This window comes from Hippoglossus hippoglossus, chromosome 19 (genome assembly GCF_009819705.1).
Source record: "Hippoglossus hippoglossus isolate fHipHip1 chromosome 19, fHipHip1.pri, whole genome shotgun sequence".
Taxonomy (NCBI): Eukaryota; Metazoa; Chordata; class Actinopteri; order Pleuronectiformes; family Pleuronectidae; genus Hippoglossus; species Hippoglossus hippoglossus.
The window spans coordinates 2,484,350-2,508,713 of record NC_047169.1 but is presented as its reverse complement, the minus strand read 5'-3'; the positions used below and the strand labels follow the sequence as shown (position 1 = coordinate 2,508,713).

General features: G+C 46.2%; 1 protein-coding gene across 2 annotated transcripts in view; it reads right to left on the bottom strand.

Moving 5' to 3' along the window:
* The window catches only part of myo1d (myosin 1D), a 68,212-nt gene that overhangs the window by 9,052 nt on the left and 34,796 nt on the right, over positions 1 to 24,364 (bottom strand). Inside the window, exons 17-21 of one of the 2 annotated variants that reach the window (XM_034569660.1) lie at positions 17,992 to 18,215; positions 17,301 to 17,439; positions 16,428 to 16,532; positions 16,145 to 16,258; positions 9,735 to 9,889 (exon numbers count right to left, since the gene is read on the bottom strand). In XM_034569660.1, coding sequence (XP_034425551.1) covers positions 9,735 to 9,889; positions 16,145 to 16,258; positions 16,428 to 16,532; positions 17,301 to 17,439; positions 17,992 to 18,215 — 737 coding nt within the window. Of the gene's footprint in view, positions 1 to 9,734; positions 9,890 to 10,791; positions 10,805 to 16,144; positions 16,259 to 16,427; positions 16,533 to 16,777; positions 16,788 to 17,300; positions 17,440 to 17,991; positions 18,216 to 24,364 lie in introns of both variants that reach the window. The other variant, XR_004612077.1, reaches the window with a different exon arrangement.

The following is a 24,364-nucleotide window of genomic DNA, read 5'->3' as shown; positions in this document are numbered from 1 at the left end:
TTGCTCCGCTCTTATTTCCCTTCTTCTTTCTCAGCCGGTATCTTCTCTCTGAGCTACAGACAAAAGACCCGAGCTCACAACCGGAGAGATAACCAAGTAGGTCATTTAAAAAAAAAAAACAGAGAGAGAGAGAGAAAGTTTAAAATGCACCGGCAGCTAAAAAGGTATTGATTCAAAAATGTGTTTCGAGGTGAAAAGACAGGAACAGAAGAAGGGAGGTGAGTAAACACGGAGAAGAAGAGTTCAGAGGTGAAGCTGCAAAGCCGACGCTCACATCTGAGCCTCAGTTCTGCTCCAGGCCTCTGCACGAAGGAGAAGACAGAGCGGATAAGCCGAGGAAAAGTGGCCAACGGATTAAAATCCATCTGAGCCGACGTCCTATACTTATGAGGACGAGTCGCCAAATCTCCCATGATGCTCCGTTTGAAGTCTGATCACATATGAAGAGTAAAAACAAGCTACAATCAAACCACTGTGTGATATAAGCCAGGCTGGTATTTCTCTTTCTCTACGCACAGCAAGCGAGATGAAGGACGCTGCAGAGGGAGAATGGAGGCGCTGACCATATATATATTTTAAAAATATCAATATTTTATACTGTTATTTTCAAATCCTCTGGTTCTGATTAAAAACTCCTGAACTGAAAACAACTCCTGCTGTAGCTGGACAAAGTTTGGAGTCTTGAATCTTTTTTTAACACGTCATTCTGATGATCTCTTTTTGTATTTGCACTTCCATAAAATTCAGGTTCTTTCCAAGAGACAGATTAAATAAAAAGAGAATAAGAAGAGAATTGGTTCAGCAGAAACCTGATTTCACTAATAACGGAGTATTTATTATTAAACATTACATGACTGATTGAGCTCATTTGGCTAAAATCAGCTCACAGCCCAGCGCTGCTACTAAAGGTTTAGTGACGTCTCACATCCGCTTCCTATTGAGCCCTCGAGGAGAAGCACATATAATTATAAAATATACATTATGGCTTCTTAAAGTGAAACCGAAGTCTATGGGGGGAACAGACGACGGAGTAATGCGGGCGGACCACTGGTGGGTTCGTCCACGCGGCATCTGGACTCTCCCTATTCCCTCAGGGCAGCAGGTGATTGACAGTTATCAATAACTGCTCTCAGGAGTTCAGAGGTCACAGATGCTTTGGTTAAACAAAAGGGGACAAAGTCCTCACCTGCACGTGTCTCTGTTTAAAGATCAGTGGGACATGAAACTGAACCGGGAAACGCACAAAGCACCGGCTCGTGTCTCTGGGGAAAGTGCAGCGGCTCCACAGATGGTCGCACACTGCGGAGCCACAATAGACTCACAGCAGGAGGGCTAAGTGTGTGTCTGTGTGTGTGCAGGAGGTCGACCCTGCGCTGGATAATTGTTCTTCTCTCCGAGCTGAGCCTTACTCACCGATCAGGCCTGAATGGCTCAAACACACATCGGGTGAATCAATACGCTGGCACACAGTGAGTCACAACACCACACAAAGACACAGCCTCAATTAGCCGCTCGTTACTGGAGGACGAGCGCTCACTCCTCCAGCGTCGACGCCTCCAATTCGGTTCATTAAAGCCGATCAATGCATCAATCAAGGGCTCATCTATTCTCATCTACTGACACGTCGCCATCTTCTGTTCGGGGGTGGGAAGGTTTGAACGTGCAGCTTGAATCCCCATCAGGGGCTTGGACACCGACCTCGTTTGGTCCGCACGTTTCACTTTAGGCTTCATCCAAACTTCTACGTTTTCAAACTAGAACCATGTCGGTCCATATCCATACTGAGATGCAGATCCCGGTTTAAAGGCATGTGCTCGGGTCAGTAAAGTCGATTCACTCTAGGGCCGGACGTTACGTGAACAACAGAAGTGAATGGATGAAAGGTATTTGAGCTGCGTGAGGTGGAACAACAAAGAGACCGAGGAAAAAACGAGTGAGTGATGTGTGGGGGAGTAAAGAGGAGAGGCGAGGGGACGGGGAGGCAAAGACGGAAAGCCGGGACGCAGAGACTGAAGCGGGATGGAAAGACGGTAGGTGAAGAGATTAATGGCAGGTGGGAGATGAGGAGAGGAGGCAAGGGCAGGAGCTGCATGAGGGAAAGGGAGGATGGATGAGGGGGAAGGGGGGGAAGGAGAAGCAGGAGGTGAAGCAGGAGGGAGGGAGAGAGAGAAAGCGGTGCGAGGCCAATCATAATTGGCCTCATGGTGGGAGATGGCGGAGCTGTTGCTGGGTGGAACATGTGTGTTTGGGGGGTGGGGGGTGGGTGGGGGGGTGAGGATTATGGAGCAAATGTGGAGGTCAATGAAGCGGCGGTAAAATAGCAGAGCTCCGACTGTATCATCTGAACTGTACAGCACTTAACTAATGCTTCTATCTGAAGATGCTGAGTGCATAAGATATATATATACACGTACACTACAGTATGAGAGTGAGGCTCCTGTGGGAATACAGAGGCAGCTACTCTGCTGGTGCAGCAGCGGCCAAGTAGCAGATCAAATATAGTTCACACCCACATGTGCGTGCATGTGCCTATATATACACATGTATATATCCTTTCCCAGTTTGACCATTAAATATGAATATATATAGACTCTGTACAGAGGTTGATTTGGAATTAAAGGTGACAGACTCCCACAGCGGCATTTAGGGTGTTTTCAATCTGAGAGAATTAATGATTCATATGTAATAGGAAGTAATTTATTCCCTCCACCGAGGAGGTTGTGTGTCATTTAGCAGGATTACAGAAACACTGCTGGATGGATTTCTACAGAACTTGGTGGAAGGATGTGGAATCAGGAGTCCGGGAAGAACCAATTCAATGTGCTGCCGATCTGGTTCAGGAGGCAGATCCAGGAGTTTTTAACATTGTACATTTTTTAACATTTGCATTGATTTTCACCCACTGTTAGACGTTGACGGAGGTTTGTTGTACTGAGAGTATTTCTAGTATTATATATTTATTATACGGGAAAAAAATATATATATACACAGGTGTATTATGAGTATTCATGCAGCGGTGTTCAGATTCAAACAGACCAGATCTTGCTCCTCATGCAGCAGCAGCTTCACTTCCTCTGCAGACCGGTTGAGTTGTGTGACATAATGACACCATTAGTCCCTGCCCTCATTAAAAAGTGGAAAAGAGTCTGTCAGCGATTTCCTGCACTAATTGAATAATTGAAAAGTGGAGGGAATCCATCACAGGAGCGAATCCCGAGATCTTTGGTTTAGTGTCGCATCAGATGGAGAAAAGCAAATGTTCCCATGTGAGGGGCTGAAAACCACATGTTTGACATGAAGAATCATTTATCAAAATAATGTCAGATTCAGTTAGCTTCAGCTTTAATTGTCTTTGTCTGAGAATATTTTTCTAATCACAAATAAGAGGAGACGAAATTACTGCCTCAAATATGCAGCATATATATGCTTAATTATGTATTTATGAAAATCCTCCCAAAATAAATCATTAAAAGTAAAACGAGGGCCAAGTTTATGACACAAAAAGCTAATTTGCAGCGAGACTTTCATTCAATTTGCAATTTGTTTGTAATTAGCGTCTGATTTAATAAGACAGAAACTAATTGTGCAATCAGTGACAGGGCCTGTGTTTAAATGAATGTTGTATTAAAGTGGGAGTTTAATAGGCAAAGTTCAGGGGGGGGGGGGACTCGTTCAGAAAATCAAAAAGATGAGAAGTCAAAAGGCTCAATGAAGTAACGGCCCCGCCGAATAATTTACAATTAAACTTGAGAGGAAAAGAATCTTTCATGTTCAAACTCTGTGAACTTTGGATAAAAGCGTCACTTTCTTATCTCGGCCCGTTAGAAGGCTTTTGAAATGAGGCGGAGAGTCAAAGGGTCAAAGGGTCAAAGCTAATTACAAGAGTTCAATCTTGTTTGCGTCATGAGACTTCGTGTGTTACTGCATCGTCGAAACTATAACTAACTAAAGAGCGCCGGTCGCCCGTTTATATCCCAAACTCGACACTGCACTTCCATGGACCCTGAACAATACACATGCCAAGTATGAAGCTGATCAGATGAACAGTTTCATGAGATATTTATATATATAAATAAATACGTTTGTGGAATTAGTAGGTTGATGATACATTTTCAAATAGTTTGTTTTATCTCTTGAAGAAATTCCAAAACAAAATCAACGATCAAATTAAATAAATTGAAACAATCGACAGTGATTTTGTCGACGATTCTTTTCCAGGACCGAGTCTCGACACAGCTTGTTTTTTTTTTTAAATACTTGACCCCGACACTTGTTCCTTGAGAGAATGAAACGCGTCTTGGCAGCATCAGTGAGGTCGACACCTGAGTATCGGCTCGGAGTGTTTGTCCTCACACGAACACGCCGACAGAGGAAGGTTGAAACGCATTAATTCAGGCGCTGCAGCGGAAAAGTAGGTCACACCGACTCACATATTCACACACACATATTCCCTCTCATTCATACACAACCTCTGACACATACTGCACAGTTTCACTTACAGTCAGCAGCACACACACACACACACACACACACACACACACAGACACACACCCACATGCACCGGCCTGCACTCGGCATCCATCCCTCCGCCCCCAGGCTGCAGCCCAGTGCCGACACAGAGACGAGCAGGACTCCACACATAACGATGACTGTGTCCAAGTCTGGATTCTGTGCGTTGGAGAGTTTGTGAGATCGCGTGCAATTTTGAAATTCGAGGTTATATAACCACGATGCAGATAGTTTATCCTTAAAGAGCCTTTTTGGCGGAGGCACAAGTTTTGCACGAAGAAAAAAACAACTCGGAAACTATACTGCAAACACCAAACCGTACTTTAACTGATGAAAGAAGCACAAGTTCTTAAATGTGAAATACACTTTTAGACGTTTGAGTCAATAGGATAGTACATTTCAATTTGAAAGTAATAATCGAAGCATTGGGGGGTGGGGGGGGGGGGGGGGGGGGGGGGGTTCTTTGAGCCCTTGATTGACGTAATTCTCTGATATGTGACGTTAAAGACACAGCACAGTTTGATCAGCAGCTCCTGTCGACAGAATGAAAATAAAAGCATGTGCTCTTCTCCTCAGACACACATTTCATCTTTCTCCTCCTTCTGTCCTTCTTTCCCATCTCTCCATCCCCCCCCCACACTCGCCGCTGTGCCTCCACTCCTCTGTGTCTGTGGTCTGGGACGAGATTGTGCCGCTATTATCTCCAGCCAGCAGGGTTATTAACGGACGGCGTTTGTATCAGACAAAAACATGGATCCAGTGGTTGCCATGGGAACTGCATCCGCAGCACCCCAGAAAGGAGGGAGAAGGGGGGAGGGGGGGGGGATGAGGAATGTGAAGTGAAAAACAAGTGGGGGAGGGGGAGGAGCAGCACCAGCGAGGTGGGTGATGGATGGAGATAGAGGAAATAGAGAAGGAGGGATGAGGGAAAGAGGAGAAGAAAGAAGCCCACTTCTATCTGGCTGAAATATTTGATTCAGCAGAAAGAGTGACCTTGGTGAGGAAGACAAAGGCGTCTCTCTCTCTCTCTCTCTCTCTCTCTCTCTCTCTCTCTCTCTCTCTCTCTCTCTCTCTCTCTCTCTCTCTCTCTCTCTCTCTCTCTCTCTCTCTCTCTCTCTCTCCACTTCACCCTCCTCTCTTTTTATCTCACTCTAATAAATGATGTTAGCTCCGTCTCCGGATGTGACAGGAAAACCCACGTTGACACGTTTATTGAGCTGAACTGTTTTCATTCAGAAATATTCAGTAGCCTCTACAACCGCAGCACGAAGCAACAGATCCAAGTGGGTTGGATTTGTTTTTAATGAACGGACCGTACCACTGTTTTACACCAGTTACTCCGGATCGGACCATTTACAAACCCTTCCACTGTACATTTAGTGACATCATTGAAACTGACCAGTATCTTGGTATATATCAGGGCCCAATACATAAAAACGCTCCAGTCATCAGTGCTCAAGTCTCAGTCGAGAGTTTTTTGGTTTGTTTTACTCTTGCTGAGGGTTAAGATGATTGTGATTTGTGAATATAGGCTGTACAAATAAAATGTGATTGATTGAAATGCTATAACATTGGACAGAGAGAGAATCCAGGAAGAAATCAGATTTGAGAAATGTCAAAGGATGAGGACATTGTCAGAATAATAATTTGCGACCTATCATGCTTATTCACTTCATCCCTAATTTGTATGACGTCGATTTTAAGTTGCTGGACGAGACGTGTTGACGTGAAAACCACTGGTTTGATCCTTAAAATCATTTCAGTTTTAAGGTTAAACCTCCACCGAGGCTAAAAGAAAAGTCTGGATCTGCTCCAGAATGTGACGCGCTCTTCCCCGGCTCACGTCCCACCCCCGCCACAAAATGACGTGGAAAATTGATGGAGTAGTTTTTGAGTAATCCTGCTGACGGAGAAATGAACGACAATGAAAACACGAGCTTGGCAGCGGACGTAATAAATTCACTGCAGAAGCAAGAAAGACGATAAAGTCTTTCAGAGATTTAAAACTCCTCGTCTCGCTCAATCACCTGCTGACGCCGACATGTCGGCAGCGAGTCGTGACTCCTGAAACAACAACACGAGTAAATCTGCACCTTCTTCTTATGTCTCCCAGTTTTAACACCTCTAACTTTGCACTTCGCTCCCTCTCTCTGCTCTGGATTCCAGATTCACTCTTTAACGTCCTCTCGCTTCCATCTGTTCCAAGCAGAGGGAGACGGGTCGAGGCTGAACATCAGGTCCTCAGAGAGGAGGACAGGAGCAAGGACATAAACAGAGCAGGACAGATCAATGAAGGCCTGTGTACCGCACACTAATGCTGACTCATGGTGAAGGGAGATGGGAGAGGAGGGGGCGGAGGGGAAGAATGAGTGGGAGGAAAGACGGAGAAGGACAAAGGGGGCGGCGGTGGAGGTTAGAGGAGAGTTAGTATGAATGGACGTCACTGAAGACAGATGTGAGGGCAGTGAATCCGTGAACATCTGTCACGGAGGTGGAGCTGATGATCCTCCCGCTCGCTGAAGACCTTCACCTCCGCAATAAACCATCAACGGCTGCTGGGACAAGTGGTTTCTCCATCGATTATCCCAGTGGCTCCCAAACACGGCGTTGGGACCTCTTGAATCTTGAAGAGGAATAAACTGGACGTTTCCTCCAGCGCTGACATGAGGTTGGTATTTGTGGCAAATATTTGGAGTTGTTAATTTAAGGGATTATGTATTTATCAAAATGATGCCTGGGAAGTAAAAGCTGACATCAAATGTCTGGTCAGATTTGTAAAATATAAAAGTAAGGTAATAAAAATACAGTTGTTGTATCTGTACCAGAAGTCAGGGACCGTATTATACTGTCACTCAGAATGAAAGATGCAAACTCAGATTTCAGTCCATCGACGAATCGCTTCATAACCATCAATCTACCCGATGCACCAAAACGCACAGAGGACGGCAGCCGAGGGTTAATAACTTCCTGTCGATGGCTCGTTACACACTCACTCACAAACGCTTCCACACACTCACCCACAGACACACACAATCAATCTCGTGCTCAGGGTCTTTTCATCCGTCACCATGGACAGTGGTAACAGTTGGTGGAGACACAACCCGGCTGTTGCCACAGAGACAATCCACAGGGCTTTTCTGAGAAACTGATTCCAGCCGCTGACGCGACGCAGAAACTACAACGACCAGACGACAGCGGAGATTATGTGACGGGAGGATTAACAACTGTCCTATGATATTAACACAATCTGAACATATTATGAAACGATATATACACGATGATAAAACCTTCCACTTGTCTTTCGCAGATGTAACAAGAATGTTTTAGCTTAAGAATGAGGCCGTGCTGCATTTGATGGAGTAAAAAATGTTAACACTGAAGTTTTTCCACCTCTGAGAATCGAGCAGGTGGATGAATAATTCAAGATGAAGCTATTTTTAACGTAGAGATCCCGGTGGGGAAGGTGTGAATCAGAGTGAGTCTGTGTGATGCTGCACATTTAACACAAGCAAAAACTGAATGAGAAGAAATAAAAACAAGGTGGAAAATGCTCAGATTCGAAAGTTATCAAGACACAGAGGCCGAAAGTCACGTATTCATTCTGCTGTGGAGATCACGTGATGATGTTTACATCTCACGGACGTTACACTTGGGGGCCAGGTGGTGGAGGAAGTCCCCCAGAAAGTCCTGGGGACTTTCTCCACCGCCTCTGGAGAAGCTGCAGAGGATCTCCAGAGTTCAGTGCACGTCTGGAAGCAGCTGAACTGAAGTGGATTGCCCGAATCTTCCAGTGATTGTGCAGAGAGTTTGTGTGAGACAGATGCAGAGTGTCTGCAGTCGTATCAACACACACACACACACACACACACACACACACACACACACACACACACACACACACACACACACACACACACACACACACACACACACACACACACACACACACACACACCTAAATATAGGCTATAGGCCTCAGCAGAAGCACAGCCTTAAATATTTCATTGCCTCCTCTCCAGAAGTGAATGAGAGCGGAGCCAGGGGAGGAAAATGCAAAAAAAAAAAAGACAGAGAGAGATGGAGAGATGGAGAGAGAGAGAGAGAGAGAGAGAGAGAGAGAGAGAGAGATTATGATGTCAAAAATAAGATGCAGGGAAAAGGAAGACGTGAAACGAGAGAGGGAATCTAATCCGCTCTGACTTTCATGCTAAATAACAATGAAGTATTTCTGAATTTCTGGAGACAAGTGGTGCGTCATGGCTGAGAAGAGGGTTGTGTTGTTATGAATGTGTTTGTTTTCTGAATCTGTTTAGTTTTAGAGGCAACTCGATGTGGTATTGAGAAGTTTCTGCTTGACGCTACTTCACAATTTAAACTATTTCTGTCCGAGGCAAAAATAACAAAAATCACCGTAACATGAAAAATAACCAGATTAATGCCGAGCAGATTTGGAAAATGTCAAAAACAACTCCCACTTCAAATATCCAGACACGGACGTGACACGACGAGGGTTTTATTCGCAGCGGCGGCGGCGCTCTGCTTTGGCCTCGCCGTCACTTCGAGGAGGATCAAGTGCTGCGTTGTTGCTGCCGTAAGCTGCTCCTCTCCCTTCCTGCCACCGTGCACATTGTGCACCGAGCAGCACGTTGAAGGAGAGATAAAGGTTAAAGCCACATCTACAGGGAGCTGTGGCGGTGGCACACCACACGCCAAAGATCAGACGGTGCAGATACACCGGCACGCTCACAAGCTCTCAGGGATTCCTCCACATGCAGACACACAAAATACAGGCAAACAAACAGGCCTTTGTCCTGTCGCTGTTTCTACAGTGATGGATGAGTCGGCGTGCGCGGCACATGCAGGGTCGTCACGGGAGGCCGCGCTCTGCCCGACACCCTCGGAGAAACGGGCTCCACAATGAAGCAAGATACCATCAGAGAGTGGCAGTGATGGAGCACCACACACACTCACCAGCAAGGCTACACACACACACACACACACATATGTGTATGCCCTCCTTATTAGGGCTTTGCATTGAATTCCATTCATAAAACCTGGCCACAGTTCACATCTTAACCGTCACCAGGAGCTCAGGAAGAGAGATTTGCTTCATTAGGAGCGAGAGTCGGTCCCCAGGAGGTCTACTGGTCCTGATAAGGTCAGTGTTTGTGTTGAAGAGGGAACAAAAACGAGTACATACACACACAAGATCTAAAACCGCTCACCTCTTGAAGTGGCTGAGCAAGGTGCCCACCAGCTCCCCGATGCGGCTCTCGCTGGCGGGGACCATTCCCTGCAGGCACACCACCAGGTCCCTGCTGTCCTTAGTGTGGAAGACGACCAGCTGGTCCTTCCCCGGGGACACGCTCATCCCCGTCACCTGGGACACAGCGAGAGAGAGAGAGAGGGGGGGGGGCACATAACACACGATAAACATGGATGAAGAACCAACGGAGAAACACAAACATGTGCAAAGGCAGGAGAGCGTGTGTTGAGAAACCTGTCAGGTAACATCTGTACTGTGGATAAACATGAACGCAGCTGCACAAGCACGTCAGGGAGGTTGAGTTGGTGCAGACAGAAGGACGTGAACACAAAGACACAACTCTCACATCTGAGGGAAGCAAATCCAAGAGGAATCTTTGTTTTTACAGGAGCAGCATTGCTTGTGTTATTTATGATAAATTAAACTTAAAATTAGCCTAATGGAGATGGTGCTCATGTTTCAAACACCCTTATAACTGTGTGGATGGTTTCCTAGGTAAGAATTTGATCATGATCGAGGGACACATGGAGCTTCTCTTTCCTCTTCATCGTCTCATCAACACTTTACCGACTTGACTTCGTCTTCGTGCTTCAGATCCAGGATAACTGTAGAGGCCACATTGTGGATTGTGATGACAACTCATTGTTAAAATATACAATACGCCTACTCCCATTTATTATTATTACTGGCAAATACCTCTGTCATTACAACTGTCATTACTGCTCCACCTCTGTCATACTTCTTCTTTTGTATAAAATACTTTAAACGTTGATACATTTGTTCATTAATGTTGTAAATATTGTTAATTTGTTGATGTGCTGCTGTTAATAGGTTTTGATTTCATATTTCTTTTCTCACTCAAGGGTTAAGAGCAGAGGATGTCGCACCTTTTTTTAGTCCTATGAGGCAAATTGAGATGTGTGAATATGGGCAACATAAATAAAATAAGAATGACTGCATTTTTTAAAATCAAATCATCTAAATGGATGAATAAATGATGTAGAAAGGTACTTTTACACTTTATCACCATATTGCATGTACATGTTCAGATCAGATATATAAACCAAGTAAAGAGAAATGTTCTGTAAAGAAAGTTTAAAAGAATTCTTAGATCCGCCTCCTGATCCGGATCCTCAACAAACAAACAAACGAACAAACAGACGGGTGAAAACACAAGCTCCTCGGCGGAGGGGATGAATAAACAGCAGCCAGTATCAGATGTCTACTGGTGCGATGGGTTTCTCAGGAACTGGAGCTCGGAGTTAGATTTATTGATCAGTTTCCCCAAAGGACCAATCAAACTTTTCCGATCAGAGCCCTTTAAAACCACACACCAATGTAAACCCACACGGCCGAGGGGGGGGGGGATCCCAGTCGTCAATGCAGACCCAACAGGCAGAAACCAGTATCTTCACAGGTGAAGGAAACACAGGCTCATTAACCCCCCCCCCCCCCCCTTTTCTTTCTCGTTCACCTGAGCTTTTTCTCCGTCTCCCTTTATTCCTCTATGTTTCCCAGCTGAACTCAGCCGGTGCTCGATGAGGAAACAGCCAAAGGGCATCTGGTGAGTCTGGTGCATTAATATCCACTCACCACACTGTGATACCCAGACTAATTCTCCCCCAGAGGAGGAGGAGGAGGAGGAGGAGGAGGACGGGGAGACGGGTCCAACCCAGCGGCTTCGCACCCAGCTCGCTCATGTGGCTCCAACACGACGCCCGTGACTTCACAAACAAACACTTCACGTAATCACCACGAATCAAAGCCCCGAGCGAAGCGTCTCCGTCGAGCAATCCGGACGCAGTTAATTGCACGGAAGCGGTTACATTTACATTTTTATTAAAGGCTTAACTGATTGGAACGAGAGTCTGTGTTCTAATGAGTCGGGTAATGAGACTTTCTGATTTGTTGCCTTGTGTCATTTTTTTGGTCTCAATCCCCCCCGATCAGTTTTAACTTGAGAATGAACTTCATTAGGAGGCATTTATCCTCCCAGACATCTGCTCAGCTGTTCGTCTGTCTCTCACACACAGAGAGAGACACATGTGGAGACTGGAAGACGATGGTACAGTTCATTACTGCAACTTGGCCCTCGACACACTCGGCGATACGAGGGGTCTTTTAATCACGATCGCAATCTGTGAGTCATCAATTCTGTGGCATTTTGTATTACTGATTAATCACAATTATTTGTTGATCATTCAAGAAAAATAAGCCAAATGTTTTCTTCCTCCAGTTTCCTAATAAAGAAGATTTCCTACTTGTATTTTTCTTATATGACAGTAAACTGTGGACACAGGTTCTGGACTGTTTTTCAGACAAAACAAGACATTTTGAATATCTCCCCTCGAACATAAGGAAAGTGTTATCGACATGTTTTTGATATTTATTAGGCGGCTCAGAGAACACGTAGCTCCACCAGGGCCAACGCTCAATGTCTCAATGTTAAAGACAAGTGGAAAAACATTCTTTTACATCCAATCTGCTCCAAGACTTGATGAGTTTTTCCTCCATCCTTCCTCTAAGTTTCAACGGAATCGGTTTGAGTGGTTTTTTGCCAACAGCATAAACATCTCAAATCGTTGAGAGGAAACAGAGTTTTGCTTCTCTCACGTGTTTTTCACACCTCTCGCCTCCAGCGTGATCTCGAAGCTTTTTCTAGAGTCGAGACAGTTGTTGCTGCGTAAACAGGGACGATTGCAGCATGTGTGAGGAAACAACTCTTTGCCTGATGTCTTGTCTGTATTTTTATTTTTTTTAAAAAGCCGTGTTCCCAGACTGTACATGTGCTGCAGTGACAGGACGACACAGAGGAAACTCCTGCACGATGTCAACCTGCAGTCACAGTGCTGCAGCTGTCATGAGGACATCAGCAGGTTCTCTTCTCATGGGAGCAACCTATTGGTTATATAACACACCCCTACACTCCTGTAGTGATGGAGTGCGGGACAAAGGCAGCGAGAGGGCCCACTGGCAGCTCTCTGATCAGATGAACGTCCTGTAATCAGCCACTCGTGTGATGAGGAGATGTTAACGGGACAGAAAATGGGAAAATAGTCGCCCCCCCCATCCTGCAAGTTGCTTCTAAAATGATAATTTATGCTTCAACACATTTTCATCCTGATCCCATGTATTAATAGATTTGCATAATTTCAGAAAGCAGCATTTTTTATCCGTCGCTCGGAGTTCTGCACACGTGATTTTTTTTCCCTGTGAGTGCACATAATAAACTTAAAGATGAGTGAATAAGAATACGGCAGCGAGAAAGTATGTGAGGAGAGCGAGAGCCGGGGGGGGGGGGGGGATCACAAATAATCCTCGGCGGGAAGAAAAGAGAGCGATCTGTGCACAGGCCCGAACGACACCAGACATCAGCTGATCTGCCCTGCCGCTCGGTATCCATGACAACACTGTCTCCTGGGAAGTTGGCATGACAACAACGGGAGGAGAGAAGCGGCGGCAGCGTGGGGGGGGGGGCAACACTGAGATCGGGAGAGAGGGGGAGATGGGTGAGACGGGGATGGGTGCACGACAGAAATAGAATGAAGAGATGAAGGTGAGAGAAAAGATGGTGAGAAGCAGCGAGATGAGTCAGTGGAGCACAATCGATATATTTCACCGTCTCCTCAACAGTATTTGTTTTATTTAACGAGAAATACGGTGTAATGATCTTGCTTCTGCAGCGCAGGCATTAACCGGCGTATAAATCCCCTGGCAGACGGTTGTTGGCTCCTCACTAAAGCACCGGCCATTTATCAGCCGGGCCCCGGCAGGAGCAGCAGTAAGTATGGTACAGCTTGGAGGGGTGGGGGGGTGGGGGGTCATGTGGTGTTAGCCCCTCGGTGCTAATCAACAACGAGCTAACCGCTCTCCCCTCTGTTTGACCTTCTCCGATCGATAGCTCCGCGTCACGCTGCTCTCGGCCGGCATTGGGCTCCAGGTCTTCCCGCTCGCCCCCCCCCCCCCGGCTCCCTCTGCACTTCCTCTCACCCGCTTTTACATTTACTGCATTAACAGTCCTGATATCATGGATGTGAAAGAGCAGCAGTGATGATTAATGCTTCTCTTCCCAGTAACAACTAGGACGGCTGCTTGTGTCACGATGTATAAATAATTTCCAGAAAAATGTATGACAATGTTGAAAAACACCCTCAAAGATCCTGGACTTGCCGCCTGATCCACAACTAAAGTTGAACGGTTCCTCACCTGAGCAAAACCTCAACCTTGCACCATGTTTTATGGCGATCATGATAACAGACGGAGGTAACTAGAAGTACTAAGTTAAGTGATCCCCTCCGCCGAGGCCCGACAGTCTCTTTAAATTCAATCAAGACGCACCTAATAGCCATCTCCATTTTGTTTCGCAGCCCACAAAGGTTGCGTCCTCTGTGGGCTGCGTAGACGGCGTCCTGGCCCTGAACTGGAACACAGCTATAATGTGTACTACGCTCCTCCTGTGGTGACGCTGTGTGAAAGCTGCAAACCAACAAACTGTGCCTCCTCCTCCTCCAGCTCCACATACGACTGAGCTCTATCCATCAACTCATGAGTGTGTGTGACTCAATGGCCAATAACTAAGAATCTCCTTAACTCCCGCTGATCTCTCTCTCTCGCTCTCTCTCTCTGCCGCCATCTGTCTAATCTGCCGGCTCCCAGTTTCCCTTCCAGATGCAGCCGTGCAGGCTCCTGGTGTCCGTCTGCGGACTCTGGAACTCCCTCCTGTCACTCTGTCAGATTGTAACACTGGGACGTCTTGTCACAGCCGTCAACCGCACGTCAGCCTCACATCTCACTCGCTTCACCAGACGTCGGGGGGGGGCGTATCTGCCCCGGAGATTAATGTGCGACGCCTTCACTTCCTGTTTCATTGCCGCCTCACCTCCAAGGTCAGTGTCACGGCAGAGCAAAATGGAGGAATCAGAAATATGTTCTTTAAAACGCTGCTTTCTGCTCTCGTTTGTTTTCTTAACTTCACCTGCATAGTTTTCATTTGCTCTTTGTAGTTTCAGTTGTAGACCTTCAGGGGAAATTGTCTGGTTGTCTCCTCTTCAAAGGGCCGTTTGAAACGTAGGAAGCATTTTGTGAAGGTTAAATTTAGGCTTGAAGCTGCGACGATTAAACAGTTCAACATTTTGGGTAATATTTAAATTCTCACACAACAGCTACAATGTTTATTTTGCTCAATAAACGAAGAAAGCGACCGCTGTCCCTCTGTCTGTTTGTTTGTTTTTTAGCAGGATTACGCAAAAACCACATAAACAGACTTCAAAAAATCATATTTAATGAAGGTGTAAATTGAGTATTTCTGAAATCTGGCAACCTCACAGTTTCAGGTAAGAGTTAGATGCCGGTGAATGTGATATGTCAGTGACGGTGTTTTCTGACCAGGTCACGAAAACATTTAAAAAACGAAACAACAGCCTCTAGATATGGATCCAATTTCAGCGAGAAGAGAAAATAAATAGAAACAGAAAACATGAACCTGCCGTGGAACAGAGTCACCTGAGCCACAACTGCCACTCAGGCCTGATGTTTATGTTTTGATTCTCACATCACGAAATCCAGACGTGAGGCAGAAACTATCACAAGCTAATTTTATTGACTTGCTGAATATTCATATTTCCAATTTATACAAAACTATAAGACTCCGGCTGCACACGTTGGATGAATCAGCAGCAAAGACACAAGTCTCCTCTCCGCAGCATATTGCCGAGCAGTAATTTGATCTATGGATTTTCATTTTCAGGCTGCTCAAGTGTGTAACCTGCAATTCAATACACATCACAAACAATTCTGCATAAGTCATTCTCCCATGTGACACACACACACACTGGTTTACAGCACATGAAACAGGGTTTTATGGATCTGCATCAAGAAGATCTCTGCTTCTATTAACTCGATATATACAATCTGTATATTTTGAATTATGCTCTGTGCGTGTTTCTCTGTCTCTGTGGAAGAAACTGGATGTTATACATCACGCTCCTGGTGCAACCGCCCACACACATCACTGTGAACGATATGAAACGGTCCAATGCGTCTTAGCAGAAAAACATATATCCTAAAGCTTTACTCAGCATGTTACCACAAGACTTCTCCAGTTTATTGATTCATCGTAAGAGGGAAATGATCCAACTTCCCGAGCAGAGCTGCGTAAATCTGCTTTTCTCAGACTCGAACTCAGGAGGCCGGACATGACGTTTGAATTCTGCTGTGGAAAGATCTCAATGGGACCTTCCTGAATCAATACAGGATAAATACAGTAGATAAATAAAAGTAAATCTGTAGTAAAGTGCAGTTTGACCCTGTGTGTTAACCACCCTGTGTGTGTGTGATGAAGACGGCTGTGAGGAAGAGGAAGAGTCATACGTTGTAGAGGGGGATGCTCTTCATGGGCTTGTACTGCTTCAGGGGATCCATCTTGTACAGGTGGCGGTCAGTGATGAGCACAGTCCTGTCCTCCGACTTGTGGAAACGGTTGATCTGGGAAAACACAAAGCACCTCATTAGTCCCCCCCCACAGGAAACAGGAAGAGCTCACACACACACACACACCAACAACTTAACCCCCTGCAGGTTGGGGGGGTGGAAACCAGGAGCATTTCTTTCCCGTACAGACACACGTGGCTGAGACAGTGGATGAATCCTCTACCTTGCGAACATTGCAGGAGAACAGCACCCTCATGAATTTGTCTTTCCGCTGCAGCTCGCTGGAGACGAGCGTGAACGACGCGGCGCTGTCGGGGCTGTCTCGCTTCTGTCGAACACAAAAGAAACACACACACAGAGAAACTGTCAGAGACACAGACAGAACAAACAGCACCGACACTCGTCGAGTTCAGAGGAGGACGGAGAGGAAGAGCTTCCATCTAATACACACGCTGATATATCAAGGCTATAAAACCTTTTTATTAAATTACGAATAGCTTCTGAGAAAAGATACAATCTGCATTCAATGACTCTGCAGTGTGTTTTTAATCGGCTACGATTGGCACAGATGTAGATGTGACACCTCGGTGAACACGTTGCTTTGGCAAGACAGCGAGGTGAGGGAGCTTCTCAGTTTTCATTTTTTGTTTTGACTCAATGGGAGAAAAGACAGAAGGCGAACTCCTCTGTTTGTTATAGGAAATGAGGTAACTGATTTATTTTAGTGTGTTAAAAAAAACAAAATGCGACCATCTAGTTCTTCTTCTTCCTGTTGGCGTCACCTTCCTCACAGTCGCATTGTTAGCTACTCTGAGCGGCTGCACTTATCGTAGCTCAGCCGTGCGCATGGCGTTCGTTTCGTCACCTGGCTTGAACATCTGTCTTCTTCATATCTCAGCGATATTATTTGTCTGAGCATTTTGGCCAAGACGCTAAAAAGATATCGAGGTTCCAATCCCAGCATTAATATGGATTTTAGTGAGAGTAACAGCAGCTGATAGAACCAGTTTACAGCAGTAACACTTACATGTATTCAAACACATACAAGCCAGACATATTACTGCACTGCACCCACACCTCCATCCCTCCTGCTCACCAGATAGTTTCCTTCCCAGGCTCTTTGCAGGCCCAAGTCGCTCCTGTGGCCCTTCAGGGCCTCCAGACAGGCGACCTTGGCCCTCACCTGCAGGGCCTCCTCTGGAGAAAGGCCTTTGATCAGGGTCCATGCCCACCACCTGCAGGTAGACACAAACAAACACACAGAGAAAACTAAGAGTGGAGAACAAACAACTTTGTCCACAGAGGATCCTGCACCGTGCCTTGATGGTTGGGCTGTGGCGGGGGGGGAGCCCAGCTGTAGTGTACTTATTGGCTTTTCACTCCCAGTTCCCGACAGCCAACATCATTTTCTGGGAAGGCTATTTTCCAACTGTGCCCGGCTACAATAAAAAAAACACCAAACGGAGGAAAAAGTGGTGATGAGTCTTTGATGGAGGGAGAAAAATCAATGCTCAGCGTGAGCCCGAGGCCGAAGGAAATGTGTGTGAGCGGCTTCAAATAGACTCATCTGGATGTAAAACAACCGTGTGCCGTGTCCTGCGGTGACGCTCTGATCCAAGGAGAGAAAACGATTTACTTCAAACCCTTCAAAGACTCATCCTCTGTTTGAAACGACTCAATTGGAAGCAAATGGTAAAGTGTTTAAATGTAATTTCACATTTCACAGCTCTGGAATTAGACCCACTTAGCAGCTTGAACCTTCATGTGCTGCTCTGTCGTCTCCGTACCTGTTGTAGATGCTCCTGAGCGCCTCCTCGAACTTGCGCAGGACTTTCGGCGGCGTCGGCCACTTGACGTGTCGGCCGTAGTCCTTCATGGATCGGACGTTCTTGAAGCGACGGTTGACCTCGCGGATGTAGGACCTGACCTTGTAGCGGCGGTAAGCCTGAAGGATGACGAGGGCCGCTCGCATCCGCCGGTAACGCATCCGGGCTATGGTGCCCCTCCACACCTGGAGACGACACAATGAAATACATATACTGTGATTAGAGAAGCTGGTAATACACGGGGTGTGTTTGCAACCTTCGTTTTCATGTTTTGAAGAATTTAGCTCAAAATCTAATTAATACGACAACATGGGTGAAGTCAGGGAGAGTAAAAGATCTCAACAGAAACATATCACTGTGTGTTTGTGAGGCTTCTTTCTTCTGCTCCTGTAAATATTTCATAATAGAAACCTCAGATCTGTAGAAGACTCATGCAGACGAGCTCTTTGTATAATGTGTAGAATCTATGGACTGGTCCTTTAAGCACAGGAGGAGCTGCACTAATGCAGAGGGGATTATGGGACATTTAGAACGACTGTATCTAGATCTGATTTATTTAGTAGAGCAGCCATCGCTCCCCGGGCTATTTTAGTCTTTATGCACTGATGGTAAAAAGCATGAAGAGGTTCCACCCCCCCCCCCCCGCATTAAGATCTAAATCACGATGACGACTGTAGCTATAAATAAAGCACAATACTGTCACTGTAGCTAATGTATAATTCTGTGTTTCGGCCTTTAGGATTATAAAAATAAATTGTTTTCTCATTGCTCTTCATTAGAATTCATTAGACATTTATTTGTTACTCATCAGTCCGGGTAGAGATGGGGACTAAAACAAGGACCCCCGTCCCAAGCCTGTAACCAAACACAGGTTGAATGGCTATCAGACCCTCAGAAACATGAATAATAGATGCAAGTGGGACCCCAGGGAACCATAACTCCTGATCCCCCCCCCCTCCTCAATAAAATCACCACCATATGCTCCCCTTGTACTGTACCCTCCCTCACACACCCCCTCTCCATTATTTACACATATATTTGACTACAGTGCAGCTACACAATGCTAAATAATCAGCAGTGGAGTGCGCTCAGTAAAGGCGCTGCGGCGAAGGGCGGCTCCTGGATTCCATCTGACTCTAATGCACAGCAATCATGAATATTTAAGTGTGGGGGAGGCCGGCGGCGAAGAGACGGATTTCCTGCATTTGCATATTAAAACGGTGGAGGAGGTGGTTCTCACCTGAAGGGATTGGTGAGTGATAATTGGCAGAGGAGAGGATAAGTCGAGCTCCACTGGAGTATGGACGCACAAGGTTAAATCGCGGTGTTACCTCCACTGAGGAGGTCGTGTTTTCATCCGTGTTGGGTTGTTTGTGAGGAGAAACTACTTTAAGGATTCACAGATGAGCATGAAACTTGGTGGAAGGATGTGGTGTGAGTTTAGGGAGAAGCCATGACATTTTTGGGGTGGATCTGGTTGAGAGGGCGGATCCAGGAATTTTCTTCAGATGGGATGTTTTTCAACTTTTCATTGATTTGTCAGAGAATATATCATGGACATATTTAGGCTTTAAAAATAGCTGTTGCTCGGTGCTGATCTTGTTGTGGATTTTTTCTTCAACAAAAGATCTTATCTGCAAAAAAATCTCATAACGTGTCAAACACAAAGCAATAAGTGGTGAAGTCAGCTTTTCAGTGCCTGATATCCACAGGGTGCACGGGCCTGTGCCAGATCAACAACTGGGTTTATTCAAAGCTGCAAATCACCAGTTATGTTGTAAAAGAGCGAGGTGGGAGGCGAGCAGCAAACAGGAAAACAGATAAAGCAGAAATAAACCATCTCCCCTGTCTGTGGAGCCTCATTAAGGTGTGTGACAGGTGGAAAGAGGCAAGAGCCGGAGCAATCCAGCCGCCCTCACGGGCACAAACACGCCATAAACGCATTTTCTGCCTCTCAAACAGCGATGGTCGGTGGCGAGCTGATGAAGATGACTCCCGGGGGAACGCCGGATAAATCAGGCCAATAACAAGGCCCCCGACGGTCTGCCCCCTCACTCTTCTGGCCAATAAAGCCATCTGATCATCCTTTTAGAGACTCTGCCATCATGGAGCCCGCCCTCACCTCGCTCCGGGGCCCCGGGATTTACGAGATCATCAAAGCCAGATTGGGGATCTTTGTCGTCGCAACAAAGCGGGACAGATTGCTGGGGTTTTTGTTCAGCAGGGGTTGGGGGGGGGAGTTGGCTGGTTTGAAATGCGCACTGGGTAAGTGCATTCACAAATCACACGTGCCAGGGCAACTGGTGCGAGCAGGTTGAGATGTTGAGCCCACAGGACACATGACCTGCTGCTGGATGCCTTTAATCTAACAGCATTGGGGCTGAAGCTCCAATAAAACGATATTAGCTGAATATGAACAGCACGACTAAAATCTGACAGGTGAAGACAGATGGGCCCGTCCGCACCGTCGACACACTTCACTGGGATCCACTGCTGAACGCCTGAGTTTCCACGTCCTCTGGGGATATCGAGCTGGTTTTCCAGTGACATGCTCGATATACGCAGTGGGCGGAGGGGGGGGTGGGGGTTGGGGGCGGAATCAAGAGCCTGTGACACAATCTGGCGAAGCTGCTCTGACCACCAGGCCGTCACAGGGAGACACCGGGCCGGAGCTCAGCATTATCATAAATCAATAGAGCCACCGGTGACATCACTGCACTGAGGCTGGTTCCTCATTCCTTCGATCACGACTCCTGCTATTATGTGGTTTAGTAATTTTGTAAGCTCTGGATTAATGTTCCTTAATGACGTAAAAAGCAAACGTGTTCAAACTGTTCTTCATCAACTCGGCCTCCTTCAAAGTATTGAGGATCCGATTGAACGGCTCCGGACAGAACATCCATCAATTAGACGAGAGTGGAAGCAAATAGATCGGAGGAACATTGTCGATGGTCGGCAGCTTGAAATAACACACATTAGTCCAACATGCAAGGACACACAATAAAATCTCCTTATTGGAGAAGAGAGTCGTTAAAATAATAATGTAAATGTAAAAACAAACGCAGTAGTATTGTTTACAGTGCATGTACTTGTATGTTCTTTAAATATCTGCACTGTGTACTTCAATGTGTGTGTCACCTACTATTTAATAAAAAATCTGAAGAACTACAGGCAGGACAAGCTGGTGACGCAAATCACGGAAATCCTCTGTAGACCACAAATTAATAAAACATGGACCCACTTTTAAAACATTGCTCCATAGCGCCCCCAGTGGTCAGAAACCTCAACAGGGTACCTTTAATCTTTAAATGTAGGTTTTGATATCGATGAATCATAATCATTCATCTCATACATTTTTTACAAAATAACAAATATTGTAAAAATAAGAAATGTTTTCGTGAGGAATCTAGAGAAGCAAAATGTGAAAACAAAAATCTGTTCCCTTATGGCTGTGAGACAAATGCAAGTTGCCATGGTTACAGCCTTTTTAGAGTTTTTATCATAACCACAGGTTTTATGCTACTGTAAGTTATTTCAAGGCTGCAGCTCTGAAAAAAACCTCGGACAGTCGATGATGAAGCCTTGGAAAAAAAAATTGAAAAGCAGCTGAATAAAAAAAAATATGGTATCGTTTTTTTAATCATATCAAGTTTTATTCAATTCAGATGTATTATTTAGTATTTGATTATCGTCTCAAGGTACTTTACACCGTATAGAGATTATACTGTTTGTACGAGGAGCAAGTGGAGAGAGAGAGAAACACTTAAACAGGACGAGACCTTCAGCAGAAGCAGACTCGTATCCACTCAGAGCACTTAAGTGACGCCATATATATATATATATATATATATATATATATATATATATATATATATATATATATATATATATAAAAAAAAAGAGATAATATTAAAAAGATAGAGAGAAAGACCAGAGCCCACATCACAACCTGCTCTCACAGAGGAAGCACTTTTTTCCCTTCCTTCAAAAATCCAGCAAAAAAAGACAAATCCTCCTCGTTTGATCTGCTACGACGATCGAGTTTCTGCGGAGGTGATGAAAACTAAACGACTCTGCGGGTTCCAGAGCGGATCAGGAGATTAGAGGTGGACTTTCTGCTGAGGTCTGGCAGGAGACGGATCACCCGTGGACAGTCGAGCCGAGCGGGGGGGGGGGGGAGAGCAGAGCTATTCACTGATCCACTCAAGTCAGTTTCTCCCCCCCTCCCCGAAAACAAGATTCAAGTTATTACAGAACAATTCACTGCCTGAGGACACGAGTTACCCCTCAGCTCTTTATTCTTTGTAGACGTTTTCATTTAGCTACTGCCTAGACAAACCCCCCCCCCCCCCCCCCCCCCCACACCCTGTAAAAAGCTCCCCAACACTCGTCACGTCTTGATAAACCCACTGCTACACAGAGTCCATGTACAGCTTTGGAAAGCAATTAAAGCAGCGGCTCAGAATACACAAGGGGAGATGTGTGTGGGGGTGGGGGGGGTTCTCTTCCCGTCATTGTTGCGACGCTGACGGTTACTGTGATGTGGATGGCTGAGCTTGAATTTATGAAATATTCATTTTTTTTTAACCACAGAGCGAAGGGAGGTGGGGGGGGAGGCTCCAATGTTTAATTTATAACTTCTGTATTTATGTGGGATTTTTCAGGCCCACGTTTCTTTAAGAGGCCATTTCTCTCACAGGGCTGGTGACCGAGCTGCTCCGTCCTGTGAACAGATCCCTGTGTTGTTGTTGTTTGTAGCACAACAGGAAGATGTGGAGCGCCCAGGCCTGACTGTAATAAGTGTAACGCTGGAGTGGATGTAGCTCAACCACACTGAGGACGAGGGGAGAGGGAGCACAGGAGGAAACTCAAGCTGCAAACAGGAAACTAAACCCAACATCAAAACGCTTGTTTCGACAGAGATCGTCAGAAACATACCAGTACGGTTGAGCCCTGAGTAGAGCTCTTCTAAAAACGCCCTATCACACAATGTGGGGTTCTTCCCTGGGTCATGTCCGACCCGTCCGCATGGAAATCGCTTGAGTAGTTTTTTAAACAAAACAAAACCTTGGTGGAGGAAATGAGTAAAGGACGGAGGGAAGAGCAGGATTAAATAGAGCTGTGAACAAGCCCCGCCTCCTGCTACCCCCCCCCCCTCAGTGAAAGCGCGGTTATGGTGATTTAAAGAGGTAAAATAAAAACACAGCTACAGAGAAACAACAACGGTCTCACAGGCTGGTTTGGCAGCGGCACGGTGGCACGGGGGCCGATTTGCAGATTGTGGTTTTTTCAGTTGTTTTATGGGGCAAATTAAGCAGCATCATTATGGATCCATGAGGAGAACGGAGGGATGAGAAGTGTGTCTGAGCCGGTGACGGCCCTGGCACCGTGGGACCGGCTGGCATAAGGCGATGTGGTGTGCCAGGGGCTGATAAGGGGATTGCTCTGCCCGGCAGATCAGACTCGGCCGGGGATGTTTGTCTGAGGAACAGCATGATAGACACCGGAGTCAATTCTGCTGTCACACCACTATTTGATTTTGTGTGTTGGTGAGTGCATGAGCCAGCATGCATGTGTGTGTGTGTGTTTGTGATGCACATACACACATGCATGCCTGGCCCCAACATTGACAGAGGGCAAGATTATTTAAAAAAAACGCCTGCTGCTGCGCCTCCTCCGCCGCCAGGCTGTAATGTTTGTTTTGCTGGAGGAGCTGCTCCTCCTCCTCTGGGCTTTGGCTTCCTCATTGAAGTCCGCTTATCGAGGGAGATACAAGATAAGGTTCTCCTGAGGGAGCGGGGGAAGAAACGCCCGTCTGCTGCGTCTGTGGGAAGAGCTCGCAAAGGGTCGCGCCGATCAATACAGAGGTCAAGCAATCAATCGGCTACAGAAGTCAAAACCCTTTCAAGCCCGAGAGCTCGAAGAAACTCCCCGAGACACACGAACGCAACATGGTGTGGAGGAATCTTACTACAGGAGTCTAATGTAAAAACAGTTAGGGGGAAATGTGTCCACGCTGCAGGATCGAGTCCTTAAAGTGGCCTGATGATGGATGCGGAGTCTTTGTTATACACCAACACAGAGCTGACAGACTCAGACGTGACATTTTGAAGCATCCAGGCGATTCTCTTAGCGTGTCCTTAATTTGAGAGCCAGCGAGAGCAGCGCTCTGCGTTTTACAGTCGCTCCGTCTATCACGGTTACAAAGTCCTGCTCTGCACGCCGGTCAGCGAACGCAACACGAGCACAGCGAGACCCCGGGGACCTGAAGGTGTCGTGCAGCCAGTGACGCGTGACGAGCTTAGCAAACACTGAATACAGACACACACACAGT